Source organism: Schistocerca gregaria, chromosome 6, assembly GCF_023897955.1.
Source record: "Schistocerca gregaria isolate iqSchGreg1 chromosome 6, iqSchGreg1.2, whole genome shotgun sequence".
Classification (NCBI taxonomy): Eukaryota; Metazoa; Arthropoda; class Insecta; order Orthoptera; family Acrididae; genus Schistocerca; species Schistocerca gregaria.
Window position 1 is genome coordinate 349796157 of NC_064925.1, and position 20013 is coordinate 349816169.

A 20013-nucleotide genomic window follows, 5' to 3' on the forward strand; every position below is an offset into this window, starting at 1 on the left:
GCACTACTACGCTGGTGGACAGCAGTTGCCTACAACTGAAGAGCGTAATACTCCCTCTAACAACTGAAAATCGTAATACGGCCTCTAACAACTGAAGAGCGTAATACGGCCTCCACCGGTTTAAATAATATTCATAGGAAAAATTGACATTAGGGAAAATATTTGTTTCGATGTTCCCTACAACCTCCCAGAGCTTGTCGGTTTAAATACTTTTCACCCTGCATATTACCTATACACAGGTATTTTCGAAATTTCAATTCTCAGATAAATTTTTCGGGTTTTAGGTAACCTGCTCATGCGTTACTACTTCTCACCGCTGGGGTAGGAAAAGCGAGCACAGTCAGGGGTCTTACCTACAGAGAAAACTGGTAATGACAGGTGTCTAAAGCTCGAGGATTTTCTGTCACTTGATGAGACTTCGAAACCGAGAACATTTTATCTAATGATCATATTAGTTTTTAATACACATCATAAATACAATAAACTTGGTTGCTTTAAAAACTTTCAGTACTATGTTGGTATTTGTGTCTATGACAGGTGTCGGAGGACGCGCTGCTACCGGTCATGGTCTGGATCTTTGGTGGTCACTTCACTGGTGGCAGCAACTCTAAGGAGGACTGGGGGCCGGACTTCTTGCTCGACCAGGGAGTCGTTGTCGTCCTCCTCAACTACCGGCTGGGGGTCCTGGGTAAGTCCCACTGTGAACATCAAATATGTCGCCAAATAAATACCACGACGGCGCGCTCAAAAGTAATGCCTTCGAATTTTTGCCAAATACGTACTAAGAGAGAGGACCGAAAACAAAATCCTCTGAATTTTTTATGCTAGAACTCTTACAGCTTTTGAAAATAACAGAACCGTTGTTAACATTCTACATCTTTATTATTCACGTCTACATACTTGCAGACCAATGCCGCCAGAAGTCTCCTAACTGTAGCGTGTAAAGGGTGGTGTGTAACGTAACTATGTCGGTCCTTGAGAAACAGCTTGCTGTAATCGAGCATCAAATTCGAAGAGTTCGACCGCACATGGAGCACCCTATCCTTCAGCGTGACAGTACCTGACCACGTATGAGCGCTGCGACATCTGACACATTGTGTTCACTCTTATCAATCACCTTCCATGCAGCAATATTGTGTCCCCATCCGATATTCATCTGTTTCCAAAACCTAAACAAAATCTTCGAGGACTTCACTTTTTTACTTTGATAGTGGTATCAGTGACAGCTGAGGTGAGGTTGTGGCTCCGTCAACAACGTCAAACATTGTACAGTGACGGAATCAATGTTAATGTGTTAAATATTATCGGACTTAACTGCTAAGGTCATCAGTCCCTAAGCTTACACACTACTTAACCTAAATTATCCTAATGGCAAACACACATACCCATGCCCGATGGAGGACTCGAGCCTCCGCTGGAACCAGCCACACAGTCCACGACTGCAACGCCTTAGACCGCTCGGCTAGACGAAATCAACAGAATGGTCACTCGTTGGGAGAAATGTGTTCGTTGCGATTGTGACTATGTTGAGAAACAAATACGTAGACCTGAAGAATAAAGATGTAGAATGTCAATGACTTCTGTTTTATTTAAAAATCTTTAAGAGTTTTCACATAAAAAATTCGGAGGCATTATTTTTTAGCACGGCCTGGTAGATACGACGCTATACTATAGGTTCGCATTTAATAGTATCACGGTAATTGTAATGCTTTAATGAATTATGTTAGCTATAAATCAACATTAGACTTAATTAGATGGTCTGTTTACTCACAAACAAGAGGTGTAAATAAACTTATGTCTCCTCAATTAACATGCAACTCTGGCATGTAAATTTAGACGTCAGAAGGCAATTAGCCTATTCGTTGTAGAAGATTACTGTTCGCCGAAGATCAAATTGTGTGCTGAAAGTATCTCTTTAACTTTACTGTCTATGGGCAGTGAGTGGGAACTATTGCTGATAATAGATGGGATTATTGTCTGCATGGCCGGCCGGAGTAGCCGAGCGGTTCTAGGCGCTACAGTCTGGAACCGCGCGACCGCTACGGTCGCAGGTTCGAATCCTGCCTCGTGCATGGATGTGTGTGATGTCCTTAGGTTCGTTAGGTTTAAGTAGTTCTAAGTTCTAGGGGACTGATGTTAAGTCCCATAGTGCTCAGAGCCATTGTCTGCATGTATTAGATTTGGCATTCTACCGTAATAATTAATAAATCTCTTGTTTGGGTGGTGTGATATGTCACAACTCCCCCGTCTATGACGTAACTCTTTCTGTTCAACTTTTGGCTCTTAAGTATTGTTTTCTTTATTCTACTAATCGTAAGGTATTTCTTAATCAGTGATTGGCGCTCACATGAGCAACTTTCATCTCTGCTGCCAGGTCACTTTAGGTCGCCGCAAAGTGAATGAGGATAGGAAGAGGGCACTGTATCTTATCTTCTCGTAGTAGCAGCGAGATAGGACGGCCGTAAACAGAGGAGTGGCCACTTCTTTCCATCATACTTAACAAAAATTCTACTGACTCTTAAACAACAATGGTGTGGACTACGTCCATACTTTAAAACCTACATCTGCATACATCTAGATTAAGGAATTAGCTATTAGGGTCGTTCCGTCTTCTTCAAAATTGATCAAGCGATCTCCTCACTGATCTTCCTAAAGGTCTTTCGCGTCTTGGTTTATGTTGCTTTATGGCTTTAGTGATTCTTGCATCTGGCATACGCTCTGTGTGTTGTTTACGTCTTAACAGATATTGTTTTATTGTGTTAATTATATTTACATATTAACTTCACCGCGGATATCATAATTTTTTCCGTCTAAGTAAATCCATCCACGTATCTAAGGAAATTCATTTCATATGTTTCTATTCCCTTTTCTGCTCTCGATTTTAAGCGTCGAGTTTTCGCTTCCATACTGCATTAAGCATTTCATGGAGTATTAAGGAAGAGGTAAAACAATGTGCAGGCAAAGTACTCTCTATATTTCTTTCACCAATCTCAGCAGAACTATCAGAACAGAATTTGGGGCAATATCAGTGGAAGTGCATGCCGTCCTATCTTCTATTTTGGCAAGTCAAACACTGCAAATGAAAATTTCCTTGCCCATAAGTATTCGAAGCTGCTCTATCTCGGATTTCAGACTACAATAACAGATTATGCCATAGAACTGAGAGCCAAATGATGGCCCATCTTCACGATCAATATGTACTACATTCCTAGAAAGTTCTTGTTCTTCGGGATATGGATTACAGTGTAGTGGGTAGTGAGGTTCTAGAATTCATTTCTTTACGTTGTGTCCATTGCTTTGTGATTCAAGAAGAGCAATGCCGTTGTAACAGACAGCATGCGCTCATTGTTTTGAAGACCTATCGAAAACCGTTGGCTTATTAATGTAAACGTACAGTGAACATTCCTCTCTAACCGGACCCAAGTACATGGCCACACAATCACTCTGACGACTTTATCTATCGTAGTTTACAGTCAGATTTCAGTGAATTTACATGTTATTTAAGTTTTATATAGAGTCTGTATATGGATTCTTTTGTTGCCACCCTCTACATCATGAAATGAAATGTTCTTGATAGCCTAGTGTCAAAATTCTAAACTCCACTGGTCCTTTCTCCTCTATGGTAACTATTGCTTGATGTCGTATTATACACCGTTCTCCCAAAAAGTTCCGAGACTGCTTTTATTCTTAGCGTGCAAGCAACATCGGCGCAGTAACTACTGTGGCAATTTGAACTAATGACTCTAAACAGTAAATGTGGTATCGACCAGGCAATGTTAAGTAGTGGACATGCGACAGTAGCCTGTGAACGTTACTATTACACAATTCACAATGGAGCAACATCTCTAAATCAAGTATTCAAGACATTCACCAGAGTTTCTGAAGACAAGAAAAGTGAGCCCTAAGTTTGTCCCCCACACCTTGACTCTTGACGCAAAACAATGACTCGTGGTCAACATGCGCTACTTGATCAAAACGCGAAACGCGGTGGTATCTTTTCTGGAAAGAATCACCGCGTGTAACGACACTTGGCGCTATCGATATGGGTCAAACACAAAATGACGAAATGCAGAAATTCACATGAAGGGGCAGCCCTTGGATGAGCTAGATGACATTCAAGCCAATGTAACGTACGAGCAGAACAACATCCAACAGAGTGGTTTTTCTGACTATTTCACATGGTTAGTTGAACGTTGTGTGAGGTGTACTCAAGTCGGAGCAGACCATGTAGAACGCCTGAAGTATTAAAACAACCATTTTAACTTTTCTCTATTTCTGATTCATCGAGTCTCGAAACTTTATGGACTGAGGGGTTACATATCGTGATGTAGTGTAAATAGCCTGTTTGTATGTTGGCATCCCTGTAGACTATGTTAATATCGCTGACAGCGCTCTGTGCCGTGGGCAAGAGATTATGTGGCTGGACGGACAGTAGTTAGCGAGTGGATAGGCAAGCGTATAGACATGATATTCTTAGTGGAGGCTACGTGTTGGTAAGACATGCATTGTAAAGTGAGATGAAATGATGTGTTTGTAAGAAAATATCTAAGGAAATGTGTGATAGTAGATATGTGGTTGATAATGTTTGGGCAGTGGAATTATTGACAACTAGGTATTTTTTGGAACTGGATATCGCATGAATAAGATAAAATTTTCTAAATACATCCATGTGAAACTACCTCCTTCATTATTTTTTATTAAACACTGACCTAAAGAATTTTCCGTGACAAAGACAGCTCAAACTTAACCTATTAATTTATTATCCACTATATACAAGCCCAACGCTATCTGACTGCTATACATTGACAACATGACTGCCAATAATTAACACAAAAGAATGGCCGTGAATTGCAAAAAATCCCAACAATAATACCAATCCAAAAAATACGAAATTGAAGAAACGTCAAACTACCTCCAGCACTTCTTAATTCCTTAAATCCATATTAATCACGAATCCTAACAGTGCAAACAGTAGTCTTTATCATAAGTCACTTACCTCACAAAAAATCTTCATAACACGAACTACAGCAATTACAGCAAATAGGAACTACAGCCAGCTAAATAAAAAGATTCTGCTATAGACTAACTACTTAGGAGGCATATGGCTAGCGAAATAAAGATTTTGTTGACGACAAAAAATGTATTTAGAAAATTTTACCTTACTAATGTTACATCCAGTTCCAAAATATTATATAGTTTTCAATAATTCCACTGCCCAAACACTATCAACCAAACATCCATCATCATACATTTCCTTAGATTCAAATGGTTCAAATGGCTCTGAGCACTATGGGACTTAACTTCTGAGGTCATCAGTCCTCTAGAATGTAGAACTACTTAAATATAACTAAACTGAGGACATGACACACATCCATGCCCGAGGCAGAATTCGAACCTGCGACCGTAGTGGTCGCGCGGTTCCAGACTGTAGCGCCTAGAACCCGGCCGGCACATTTCCTTGCGTATTTTCTTATAAACACATCATTTCATCTCACTTTAAAATGCATGTCTTATCAATACAGAGTCCCCATTAAGAATATCATGTACATACACTTCCCTCCTCCCCCCATGAACCATGGACCTTGCCGTTGGTGGGGAGGCTTGCGTGCCTCAGCGATACAGATGGCCGTACCGTAGGTGCAACCACAACGGAGGGGTATCTGTTGAGAGGCCAGACAAACGTGTGGTTCCTGAAGAGGGGCAGCAGCCTTTTCAGTAGTTGCAGGGGCAACAGTCTGGATGATTGACTGATCTGGCCTTGCAACATTAACCAAAACGGCCTTGCTGTGCTGGTACTGCGAATGGCTGAAAGCAAGGGGAAACTACAGCCGTAATTTTTTCCCTAGGACATGCAGCTTTACTGTATGATTAAATGATGATGGCATCCTCTTGGGTAAAATATTCCGGAGGTAAAATAGTCCCCCATTCGGATCTCCGGGCGGGGACTACTCAGGAGGATGTCGTTATCAGGAGAAAGAAAACTGGCGTTCTACGGATCGGAGCGTGGAATGTCAGATCACTTAATCGGGCAGGTAGGTTAGAAAATTTAAAAAGGGAAATGGATAGGTTAAAGTTAGATATAGTGGGAATTAGTGAAGTTCGGTGGCAGGAGGAACAAGACTTCTGGTCAGGTGACTACAGGGTTATAAACACAAAATCAAATAGGGGTAATGCAGGAGTAGGTTTAATAATGAACAGGAAAATAGGAATGCGGGTAAGCTACTACAAACAGCATAGTGAACGAGTTATTGTGGCCAAGATAGATACGAAGCCCACACCTACTACAGTAGTACAAGTTTATATGCCAACTAGCTCTGCAGATGATGAAGAAATTGAAGAAATGTACGATGAAATAAAAGAAATTATTCAGATAGTGAAGGGAGACGAAAATTTAATAGTAATGGGTGACTGGAATTCGAGTGTAGGAAAAGGGAGAGAAGGAAACATAGTAGGTGAATATGGATTGGGGCTAAGAAATGAAAGAGGAAGCCGCCTAGTAGAATTTTGCACAGAGCACAACTTAATCATAGCTAACACTTGGTTTAAGAATCATGAAAGAAGGTTGTATACGTGGAAGAACCCTGGAGATACTAAAAGGTATCAGATAGATTATATAATGGTAAGACAGAGATTTAGGAACCAGGTTTTAAGTTGTAAGACATTTCCAGGGGCAGATGTGAACTCTGACCACAATCTATTGGTTATGACCTGTAGATTAAAACTGAAGAAACTGCAAAAATGTGGGAAATTAAGGAGATGGGACCTGGATAAACTGAAAGAACCAGAGGTTGTACAGAGTTTCAGAGAGAGCATAAGGGAACAATTGACAGGAATAGGGGAAAGAAATACAGTAGAAGAAGAATGGGTAGCTCTGAGGGATGTAGTAGTGAAGGCAGCAGAGGATAAAGTAGGTACAAAGACGAGGGCTGCTAGAAATCCTTGGGTAACAGAAGAAATATTGAATTTAATTGATGAAAGGAGAAAATATAAAAATGCAGTAAATGAAGCAGGCAAAAAGGAATACAAACGTCTCAAAAATGAGATCGACAGGAAGTGCAAAATGGCTAAACAGGGATGGCTAGAGGACAAATGTAAGGATGTAGAAGCTTATCTCACTAGGGGTAAGATAGATACTGCCTACAGGAAAATTAAAGCGACCTTTGGAGAGAAGAGAACCACGTGTATGAATATCAAGAGCTCAGATGGCAGCTCAGTTCTAAGCAAAGAAGGGAAGGCAGAAAGGTGGAAGGAGTATATAGAAGGTTTATACAAGGGCGATGAACTTGAGGACAATATTATGGAAATGGAAGAGGATGTAGATGAAGGCGAAATGGGAGATACGATACTGCATGAAGAGTTTGACAGAGCACTGAAAGACCTGAGTCGAAACAAGGCCCCCGGAGTAGACAACATTCCATTAGAACTACTGACGGCCTTGGGACAACCAGTCCTGACAAAACTCTACCAGCTGGTGAGCAAGATGTATGAGACAGGCGAAATACCCTCAGACTTCAAGAAGAATATAATAATTCCAATCCCAAAGAAAGCAGGTGCTGACAGATGTGAAAATTACCGAACTATCAGTTTAATAAGCCACGGCTGCAAAATACTAACGCGAATTCTTTACAGACGAATGGAGAAACTGGTAGATGCAGACCTCGGGGAGGATCAGTTTGGATTCCGTCGAAATGTTGGAACACGTGAGGCAATACTGACCTTACGACTTATCTTAGAAGAAAGATTAAGAAAAGGCAAACCTACGTTTCTAGCATTTGTAGACTTAGAGAAAGCTTTTGACAATGTTGACTGGAATACCCTTTTTCAAATTCTAAAGGTGGCAGGGGTAAAATACAGGGACCGAAAGGCTATTTATAATTTGTACAGAAACCAGATGGCAGTCATAAGAGTCGAGGGGCATGAAAGGGAAGCAGTGGTTGGGAAAGGAGTGAGACAGGGTTGTTGCCTCTCCCCGATGTTATTCAATCTGTATATTGAGCAAGCAGTAAAGGAAACAAAAGAAAAATTTGGAGTAGGTATTAAAATTCATGGAGACGAAGTAAAACTTTGAGGTTCGCCGATGACATTGTAATTCTGTCAGAGACAGCAAAGGACTTGGAAGAGCAGTTGAACGGAATGGACAGTGTCTTGAAAGGAGGATATAAGATGAACATTAACAAAAGCAAAACGAGGATAATGGAATGTAGTCCAATTAAATCGGGTGATGCTGAGGGAATTAGATTAGGAAATGAGACACTTAAAGTAGTAAAGGAGTTTTGCTATTTAGGAAGTAAAATAACTGTTGATGGTCGAAGTAGAGAGGATATAAAATGTAGACTGGCAATGGCAAGGAAAGCGTTTCTGAAGAAGAGAAATTTGTTAACATCGAATATAGATTTATGTATCAGGAAGTCGTTTCTGAAAGTATTTGTTTGGAGTGTAGCCATGTATGGAAGTGAAACATGGACGATAACTAGTTTGGACAAGAAGAGAATAGAAGCTTTCGAAATGTGGTGCTACAGAAGAATACTGAAGATAAGGTGGATAGATCACGTAACTAATGAGGAGGTATTGAATAGGATTGGGGAGAAGAGAAGTTTGTGGCGCAACTTGACTAGAAGAAGGGATCGGTTGGTAGGACATGTTTTGAGGCATCAAGGGATCACAAATTTAGCATTGGAGGGCAGCGTGGAGGGTAAAAATCGTAGAGGGAGACCGAGAGATGAGTACACTAAGCAGATTCAGAAGGATGTAGGTTGCAGTAGGTACTGGGAGATGAAGCAGCTTGCACAGGATAGAGTAGCATGGAGAGCTGCATCAAACCAGTCTCAGGACTGAAGACAACAACAACAACAACACTTCCCTATCCTTTCGCTAACTACTGTTCGTCCAACTACAGAATCTCTTGTCGCTGTCAGCGATGTTAACACAGTCTATAGCGTTGCCAACATACAAACAGGCTACTTACAGTACGTTTAACTTCCACTCACCGATATAATACAAAGCAGGCTATATATTTTCTAAATAAGTTCAATAATGCAACACTGGTATTGTTACCTAGTACGTTGTGCGCTTCGTTCCTTAGTTAATTTTGTCTTTCTCCGTAAGCACCAAACCAACCATTAGTTTCGAACTTTATTTCTGGCAGTATTCTCTGTGTTTAATTTCACTTTAACGTATTTAGAGACGAACACTTACAAGAAATGAAGCTCCCAGAAGGGAAGGAGGAAACTAAAAAACGAATTCACGTGGTGGGAGGGTATGTGATGATACTTCAGCAAACATCAAGGCAAATGTATAAATATTTTGGCGTTATGAAGCCATTTATTAGTATTAGGTTTCACCCTCTTTCGCCCGTGTGCACGTTCTGATTCGTTTGGGAAAGGTGTCATAATGCCTCTACTGAACCAAAGAAGCCCAAACCTGTCGTAATCGGGCTTTGATATCCCTGATACTGGCGCCGGAATGGAGCTGCCGACGGAACTTGTCTGGCACACGCTCTGTCAACATCTTGGGATGTTGCTGCCCACAGAAGTACGTCAGCATACGAAAACAGTTCACAGACACATGTTACATATGCGCAGGAGCATTGCCCAGTTGAAATACGGCGCTGCAGCACTGTTACATGAGAGGCAGGCCTTCAAGACCCAGGATTTCCGAGACGTATTGTTGTACCGTTAGAGTTTCTTCAATCATTACGAGCCATGACAGAAACTCATACTCGACATCTCGCCACACACTGACGCATGGAGTAACACCGCTGGGTCTCTTCAAAATACATGAAGATTGGACCCTCTCCCTATGTATCCATCGTACTACCCATTGACGGTCATCTGGGCTAGTGCAGTACTGTGATTTGTCCACTAACGCAATGCGACCGCATTATAAACAGTCGATGACTGCCGATGACGGCACCCTAGGGAGTCGATTACTGGGGCTCGGATGGCAGGTGAAGATAAAAAGGTGTTAGAGTGTGCGTGGTGCACAATACATCGATCTTCCTGTGGTGGTCAGACGTGATTGACCGTTAGCTTGACATCGATTATGTCTGCCCTCACTTTCCCATGCAGCCCAAGATCGTGTTACTGTCACATCCGAATGCCCCATAAATGTAGAAGTAACATGATTTGACCTTCCGATCAAATGGAGGCCCATAATTAGGTCCCTTTCATACTTTGCAAGATTATTATATTGCTTTCTAAAGCGACGTCTCCGTGCCCATACAGTGATCATTCAACATCCAACGTTGTTCACGCTCCTTATATATCCTGCCAAGCTTGATGACAACTTAACACAAAGAACACTGCAGCACTCTGGTGGAAATTCTAGATCTCACAGAGAATTTCAACTCTGATCATTTACATACCAGCGTGTACATGTTACAAGTTACATTGGCATCAGACCTTATATTCTGAGTGCTTCACTTTTTCTGTCGGGCAGTTTATTCTCTTTTGACATTATTCATTAACTCGAATTTCAGAATCAAGTTTAAATTCATTTTTATATCCTAGTATTCGTATGTTTACCTCGTTTTCTCCAAATGAAACGACCGTTAAAGAGGACATCTCCTCGGCGAATTGTGTAAATTTGCGACTAATTCGTTATTAAAATGGAGCTATGTGGTAGCAGTATAGCTCTTCTTGACGAAGGCGCTATATATCTGTCTCCCTTTCCTTATGCAAATCTCCTAGCTACGACCACCTTACGTAACGTAACTGAGTGATGAGAGAGACGGGGCACTGGACTCGTGTTAGACAGGATTGCGGTTCACACCATTATCCAGCCCCCACGCTTACCCTAACTCACTCTAGGGAAATGAGTGGCTAATTTGGATGATTTCCTTCCCCATCCTTCCCCAACCCGGGGTTCTGACATGACTGACTCTTATGAGTGGCCCCGCCGGGGTGGCCCAGCGGTTCTAGGCGCTACAGTCTGGAACCGCGAGATCGCTACGGTCGCGGGTTCGAATCCTGCATGGATGTTTGTGATGTCCTTAGGTTAGTTAGGTTTCAGTAGTTCTAAGTTCTAAGGGACTGATGACCTCAGAAGTTAAATCGCATATTGCTCAGAGCCATTTGAACCTTATGAGTGACTGTATGAGGATACAAGGGGACTCAGACCAAATTCGTAGGTGGTGTGATGAAATGTAGTTTGCCCTAAATGTAGAAAAATGTAAGTCAGTGCACACGAGTAGGAAAAAAAACCCACTATGTTCCAGTACAGCATTAGTAGGTTTCTGTTTGACTTAGTCACATCGATTAAGTATCTAGGCGACACGTTGCAAAGCAATATGAAATGGAATGGGCTTGTAAGAATTGTAGTGAAGGCGAATAGTAGATTTCGCTTTTTTTTTTAGGAAGGTCTGGTTCATCTGTGAAGGAGGAGGCACGTGAGACACTGGTACGACCCATTTTTGCGTACTGTTTGAGTCTTTAAGATATTCACCAGCTCGGATCATAGGAAGACATGGAAGCAATTCGGAAGCAGATACTAAATTTGTTACGGTACGTTCTAGCAACACGGTACTATTACAGAGATGCTTTGGTAAGGAATGAAAATCGCAGGAGGGAAGGCGACGCTTTTTTCGAGTAGCAGTTTGGAGAAAATTTAGAGAGCAGGCATTTGAGGTTGACTGCAGAATGATTATTCTGTCGCCAACATAAATTCGCCTAAGGACCATCAAGAGTTTAGATGCACTAGGTCTCTTACGGAGGCATATAGACAGTCGCTCTTCCGTTGCTCTGTTTGCGGGTGGAACAGGAAAGGAAGTGACTCCTAGTGTTACAGGGTACCCCCCGCCACGCACGGTATAGTGGCTTGCGGAGTACGAATGTAGGTGCAGATGCAGATGTATACCTAGTCGCCGACGAAGCGTTAAATCCTAATATTTACCAACGGAATCTTGCCTCCAGCTTCTTTGTCTTGCCCAGTTTCAAAGTTAAGTAATCGACTATTTTCCCTTCTGCTACTTCGCATGAGCTCCACGTAATTTACTTTTAGCTCACGTTCGACTATGCAGATTTAGGTTTACCGTGAATTGCCTAAATCACTCAAGGCAAATGCCGACGTAGTCCCTATGAAATAGCACGGCCGATTGCCTTTCCCATAACTGAGAAACGCAGCCCGACCACCTGCTCCATCTTAAACAATATCGTTGCCGAAGGTACGTTGAGCTATCGTCTCACTTCCGTGCTTGCTTCCTCCCTTACTTTTATCTTAACCCTTGTTTCGCCCTATGACGCCCATTACACGTGACCCATCCTCCAAGTTGGTTTAGATTTTCCGCAAGAATTCACATGTAATGAGCCATCTGTGAACCTTCATGTTTATCTTAATTTAATTTTTTTTCTGTGTTCAGAGTGTATTTTGCAGCTTAGATCAGGTTTTGTATTTGGGACTTCACTTTATATGAGATGTTTTGTGTGCTGTGCAGGTCTGTTGAGCTTGAGTGACCCGATCGCCATGGGCAACAACGTGTTCAAGGACCAGGTGGCTGGCTTACAGTGGGTGCAGAGCAACATCCGCGCATTCGGTGGCGACCCCGACAAGGTGACGCTCTTCGGACAGAGTTCCGGCGGCATCAGCGTCGAGATGCACATGTACTCACCGCTCTCCAGAGGTATGCGTGTTACAGATCATGTGAATCCTTTGCTGGTTCATCTGAGCGTCAACACGGTCTAGTTTTATGGAGATTTGAAGAGCGTTGGTCGCTTTTCGCATCTTCCAGGGAGAGTGTCGCGAATGTATGTTATTATGTTTGCCTTCTTTAGGGCACCAGCGAGCAATATCTTCAAATATCAGATTTAACTTACTTACATGTAAGAGAAAATTCTTATTCCATGTTAAAAGACTGCTTTAGGGCGTATAGACACCGATAGACAGTAATGACAAGTGACATAATTATTGGTATGCTGTAATTTTGCTGTAACGAAAGAAGCGACCATTTAATTTTTTGCATTTATTTTTTTACTTCTGTAATACTCTCTGTAATTCACATTACCAGGTTATCACGGAGTTTCTAGATAGGCCTCCTTTTTGTCTGTTATTAAATTGCTAGTATGGTCATTCCAAATCGTTATTCGCCTTTTAAAGAATTCCGGTTTCCTCATTCTTAATGTTTTAGCGGGTCCGTGAGTTACAATTTCTTTAATAGTATTCAGTTCATAGATCAGGTCTCCTCTTGTATTACATAGAAAATTTTTCCATATCGAAATACACTACTGGCCATTACAATTGCTATACCACGAAGATGACGTGCAACAGACGCGAAATTTAACAGACAGGAAGAAGATGCTGTAACATTCAAATGATTAGCTTTTCAGAGCATTCAAACAAGGATGGAGCCGGTGGCGACACCTAAAACGTGCTGACATGAGGATAGTTTCCAACCGATTTCTGGTACACAAACAGCAATTGACCGGCGTTGCCTGGTGAAAAGTTGTTGTGATGCCTCGTATAAGAAGAAGAAATGCGTACCATCACGTTGCCGACTTTGATAAAGGTCGGATTGTAGCCTATCGCGATTGTGGTTTCTCGTATCGCGACATTGCTGCTCGTGTTGGTCGAGATCAAATGACTGTTAGCAGAATATGGAATCGGTGGGTTCAGGAGGGTAATACGAAATGCCGTGCTAGATCCAACGACCTCGTATCACTGACATTCGAGATGACAGGCGTCTCATCCGCATGGCTGTAACGGAACGTGCAGCCACGTCTCGATGCCTGAGTCAGCAGATGGGGACGTTTGCAAGACAACAACCATCAGCACGAACAGTTCAACGACGTTTGCAGCAGCATGGACTATCAGCTCGAAGACAATGGCTGAGGTTACCCTTGACGCTGCGTTACAGACAGGATCGGCTGCGATGGTGTACTCAACGATGAACCTCGGTGCACGAATGGCACAACGTCATTTTTTCGGATGAATCCAGGTTCTGTTTACAGCATCATGATGGTCGCATCCGTGTATGGCGATATCGCGGTGAACGCACATTGGAAGCGTGTATTCGTCATCACCCAGCGTGATGGTGTGGGGTGCCATTGCTTACACGTGTCGGTCACCTCTTGTTCGCATTGACGGCACTTTGAACTGTGGACGTTACATTTCAGATGTGTTACGACCCGTGGCTCTTTCCTTCTTTCCATCCCTGCGGATCCCTACATTTCATCAGGATAATGCAGGACCGTATGTTGCAGGTCCTGTACGGGCCTTTCTGGATACAGAAAATGTTCGACTGCTACCCTGGCCAGCACATTTACCACATCACTCTCTCACCAATTGAAAACGTCTGGTCAATGGTGGCCGACCAACTGGCTCGTCACAATACGCTAGTCAGTACTCTTAATGAACTGTGATATCGTGTTGAAGCTGGATGGACAGCTGTACCTGTACACGCCATCCAAGCTTTGTTTGACTCAATGCCCAGGCGTATCAAGGCCGTTATTACGGCCAGAGGTGGTTGTTCTGGGTACTGATTTCTCAGGATCTATGCACCCAAATTGCGTGAAAATGTTATCATATGTCAGTTCTAGTAAAATTCACTCCTGGAAATTGAAATAAGAACACCGTGAATTCATTGTCCCAGGTAGGGGAAACTTTATTGACACATTCCTGGGGTCAGATACATCACATGATCACACTGACAGAACCACAGGCACATAGACACAGGCAACAGAGCATGCACAATGTCGGCACTAGTACAGTGTATATCCACCTTTCGCAGCAATGCAGGCTGCTATTCTCCCATGGAGACGATCGTAGAGATGCTGGATGTAGTCCTGTGGAACGGCTTGCCATGCCATTTCCACCTGGCGCCTCAGTTGGACCAGCGTTCGTGCTGGACGTGCAGACCGCTTGAGACGACGCTTCATCCAGTCCCAAACATGCTCAATGGGGGACAGATCCGGAGATCTTGCTGGCCAGGGTAGCTGACTTACACCTTCTAGAGCACGTTGGGTGGCACGGGATACATGCGGACGTGCATTGTCCTGTTGGAACAGCAAGTTCCCTTGCCGGTCTAGGAATGGTAGAACTATGGGTTCGATGACGGTTTGGATGTACCGTGCACTATTCAGTGTCCCCTCGACGATCACCAGAGGCGTGCGGCCAGTGTAGGAGATCGCTCCCCACACCATGATGCGGGGGTGTTGGCCCTGTGTGCCTCGGTCGTATGCAGTCCTGATTGTGGCGCTCACCTGCACGGCGCCAAACACGCATACGACCATCATTGGCACCAAGGCAGAAGCGACTCTCATCGCTGAAGACGACACGTCTCCATTCGTCCCTCCATTCACGCCTGTCGCGACACCACTGGAGGTGGGCTGCACGATGTTGGGGCGTGAGCGGAAGACGGCCTAACGGTGTGCGGGACCGTAGCCCAGCTTCATGGAGACGGTTGCGAATGGTCCTCGCCGATACCCCAGGAGCAACAGTGTCCCTAATTTGCTGGGAAGTGGCGGTGCGGTCCCCTACGGTATTGCGTAGAATCCTATAGTCTTGGCGTGCATCCGTGCGTCGCTGCGGTCCGGTCCCAGGTCGACGGGCACGTGCACCTTCCGCCGACCACTGGCGACAACATCGATGTACTGTGGAGACCTCACGCCCCACGTGTTGAGCAATCCGGCGGTACGTCCACCCGGCCTCCCACATGCCCACTATACGCCCTCGCTCAAAATGCGTCAACTGCACATACGGTTCACGTCCACGATTTCGCGGCATGCTACCAGTGTTAAAGAATGCGATGGAGCACTGTATGCCACGGCAAACAGGCTGACACTGACGGCGGCGGTGCACAAATGCTGCGCAGCTAGCGCCATTCGACGGCCAACACCGTGGTTCCTGGTGTGTCCGCTGTGCCGTGCGTGTGATCATTGCTTGTACAGCCCTCTCGCAGTGTCCGGACCAAGTATGGTGGGTCTGACACACCGGTGTCAATGTGTTCTTTTTTCCATTTCCAGGAGTGTATATTTGTCCAACGATTACCCGTCTATCATCTGCATTTCTTCTTGGTGTAGCAGTTTTAATGGGCAGTAGTTTACATAACGAGAGAAATATCCCGTTTCAAAAATGCAGCAAAAAATAAATAATCAGATGTAAAATAAAATATACGCAGTAGGATCCTCGTCAGTGGCCGGTCGCAATATGTCAGCGTAACGTGCGCGCTGCCCAATGCAGCTGCGCACAACTATGACCGCAGCGGCTCAATGGGCAGAGTCTGATCGTATGACAAAGTAATATCGCGTTCTGCCATCCTGATTTAGGTTTTCCGCGATTCCACTAAATTGCTTCTGACAAATACTGGGTGATTCCCAGCCTTTCCTAATCCGATGGGATCAATTACCTCGCTGTTTGGTCCCTTTCCCCAAACCAACCAACCAACAAAATAATGGACGGACGATGCGGCTGATTGCAGCCGGATGAGTGCGCATTGCGCGTTGCCCGTTCGCCCTCCATATAAACTATTCGCGCCCAACGTGCCGCAGTCGGGTAGTAGCCACACTACCGCGCCACCGCCCTAAAAGCACACCACCCTAGTCGGCACAGCGGCTCTCATTGTTAATCTGCCGGACGGATGTGATCTGTGGCCAGCGTCCCTCCCTGAATCACGGAAGCGGTGTGCTAACGCGCCCAGTTATCTGGGCGGGCAATTTTATTCTCGCCAGACATCACCAAAATCGTCTTCAGACAATCGATTTCAGTCAGTTACAGCTGTCTACAAATCAGTTCAGAAAATGCCGTTCATGTGGCTGTATTAAATAGGTCATCACTGTCATAAATCGATAGTATGACGTTTTAGGGGTCATAGACGGCAGTAAAAGAAACGAATTCTAAACTGTGATATCAATGTAATTATGTTTAGTACTTTGTTGCGCATAGACATCCTGAATTGTTCAAAAAGATTTCGGGCTTGCAGCGGGTCGTAGTAAACTTCATTGCACGTTATTTCTGCCGGACAACTGCCAGCTATCTTCAGGTGAGCCGACCGAGGACTGACGAAGACGTTCTCCTCTTCGTCTTATAAAGTACGCTGATGTTCCTGCCACTTCCCGGTTCCTGGCTCTGGTTGGGAAGGCCCTGTTACTTGCCAGGTCGAGTATCCATTGCCTCTGAATACCGTCCTTAAATGTGCAAGTTCCTTAGGCAAATTCTCTGCATCAGGCACCGTATGTGGTCTGTGCACAAGACTTTTAAGTACACTCATGGTTTGGGATGGGTGATGGCAACTTGACGAATGCAACTACAAATCGGTGTGAGTGGGCTTATGACAAACGCGTGGAATCCGGCCTCTCCGAAATTTGCTCGTGACGAAGACGCCAGAAGACTTCGATAGCTGCGACCAGCGACAATATTGACGGCAGCTGAGTATTGGAGTTCCAACAGCGAGGGCGCTGTCACTGGTCGGTGTGGCCCATCTGTCTCCGCGACTGCAACTCATGCGCGTCAGTACTATTAGCGCACTACATAAGACGGAGCGGAGAACGTCTTCGTCATTCCTCGTTCGGCTCACCTGAAGATGGCTGGCAGTTGTCCAGCCGAAATATGGTGCAATGAAGTTTACGACAACCGGCTGCAAGCCCGAAAGCGTTTTGAACAGTTGATTCGCTGGGAAATTTCCAAATTTTACATCCTGCATTTTTTCTAATGAACGAAGAACAAATTAACAGCTGCCTCGAGGGCTAATCTTAACTTGATGACTTTTCTTACAAACCGTCTAGACTTTTTTTATCCACTTAGCTGTACCTTTCAAGATAATGATCTGATGCAGCCTGAAGCTGTCAATTTGTTCACTATTGACCAATTTAACTCTTAGACCGGTTACAAACTACCTGGTAAACGGGAGTTGTAGGAATTCGTTCATTAACAGTTGGTTGAAAAATAAACACATTAGAGAGCAGGTGATCAATTTTTCTAGCATTAATTAAAAATAGTACTGCAGAACTATTCAGTTATGGCACTTGTTGAACACTACATGAGAAAAAGAATGAACTACCGGGAGAGGGAGGAGGGAACTAAATGGAATCTTACGGGTTGAGAGGGTATGTTATGTTATTCCAGTGATTATAGCGTCAAGTGAAATTTACAAAAAATTGGGCAGTACGAGCCCACTTTCTCAGCATGCATGCAGTGATGCGGTTGGCAAGGGTGTCACAAAGCCCTTAAATCCTCTCCATCCGCATGCTAGCCCACAACTTCGTAACTGGTCCTCCATAACATGGATTCTCACTCAGGGATGGTGATGTTGTACAATATGATCCATAACGAATCTCCAGGACAGAATCACGTCACCCAAACAGTTCATAGAAACACGTGCCATGCGTAAACAAGCATTGTAGTGTTGAAAAATGACGTAATGGTGATGCCTGCAACAGATAACACACAAAGGCCCAAAATCTATGCGGCGTACAGTTGTACCATCACAATTCCCTGTCACTACCCAATCGTAACATGAAGTCATACGTGACGGTTTCTCACACAATGACGTCAGGAGTAACACCACTTTGCTTCTCCAAAGCAAGGAAAGATTCTGAGCTCTCACTACGTCTGCGCCATCGTCGCCAACAGTGGTTACTTAGTGTATTGCAGAACTGTGATCCGTCACTGGAGAGAGTGAGATGCCATTCACCACAGTCCATGACTGCCGATCAGAGTCCCAATACAAACGCAGCCGTTTGTGTTGTTCATGAGACGCAGAAAATATTAGACACAGGCTCCCAGGTAGATGTCATTTTCCTTGACTTGCGGAGGTCGTTTGATGCGGTTCCGCACTGTCACCTGATAAACAAAAGAGCCTACGGAATATCCGACCAGCTCTGTGGCTGGATCGAAAAGTTTTTAGCAAACAGAACAGAGCATGTTGTTCTCAATGGAGAGACGTCTACATACGTTAACGTAACGTCTGGCGTGCCACAAGGGAGTGTTATGGGACCATTGCTTTTCACAATATATATATATATATATATATATATATATATATATATATATATATATATATATATATATATATATATATGACCTAGTAGATGGTGTCACAAGTTCCTTGCGGCTTTTCGCGGATGATGCTGTAGTATACAGACAAGTTTCAGCATGAGAAAATTGCAGCGAAATGCAGGAAGGTCTGAAGCGGATAGGCACTTGGTGCAAGGAATGGCAGCTGACCCTAAACATAGACAAATATAATGTACTGCGAATACATAGAAAGAAGGATCCTTTATTGTATGATTATATGATAGCGGAACAAACACCGGTAGCAGTTACTTCTGTAAAATATCTGGGAGTATACGTACGAAGCGATGTGAAGTGGAATGATCATATAGAATTAATTGTTGGTAAGGGGGTGCCATATTCAGATTCATTGGGAAAGTCCTTAGAAAATATAGTCCATCAACAAAGGAGGTGACTTACAAAACACTCGTTCGACCCATACTTGAGTATTGCTCATTAATGCGGGATCTGTACGAGGTCGGGTTGACAGAGAAGATAGAAAAGATCCAAAGAAAAGCGGCGCGTTTCGTCACAGGGTTCTTTGGTAAGCGTGATACCGTTACGGAGATGTTTAGCAAACTCAAGTGGCAGACTCTGCAAGAAAGGCGCTTTGCATCTCGTTGTAGCTTGCTGTCCAAGTTTCGAGAGGGTGCTTTTCTGGATGAGATATCGAATATATTGCTCCCCCCTACTTATACCTCCCGAGGAGATCACGAATGTAAAATTAGAGAGATTCATGCGCGCACGGATGCTTTCTGGCAGTCGTTCTTTCCGCGAACCACACGCGACTGGAGCAGGAAAGGGAGGTAATGACAGTGGTACGTGAAGTGCCCTCCGCCATACGCCGTTGGGTGGCTTGCGGAGTATAAATGTAGATGTAGATGTGTTAACGCCAGCCTGCACATGGTACAGTAATTCCACGGGTCACCTGCTGCAGATCTCCTGCCAAAGCTACTCGATGGCACAGAATGTTGGAGAGATAGCATTACTTGTTATCGGATGGCAGACGTGTGTGCTTCATGCACGGTAGGGCGA

The 20013-nt window shown here is 44.0% G+C and overlaps 1 protein-coding gene across 1 annotated transcript in view; it reads left to right on the forward strand.

Moving 5' to 3' along the window:
* LOC126278409 (juvenile hormone esterase-like) overlaps nt 1–20013 on the forward strand; it is a 52501-nt gene that overhangs the window by 13946 nt on the left and 18542 nt on the right. Inside the window, exons 4-5 of the mRNA XM_049978516.1 lie at nt 538–688; nt 12431–12616. Of these exons, the coding sequence (XP_049834473.1) occupies nt 538–688; nt 12431–12616 (337 nt within the window). The remainder of the gene's footprint in view (nt 1–537; nt 689–12430; nt 12617–20013) is intronic.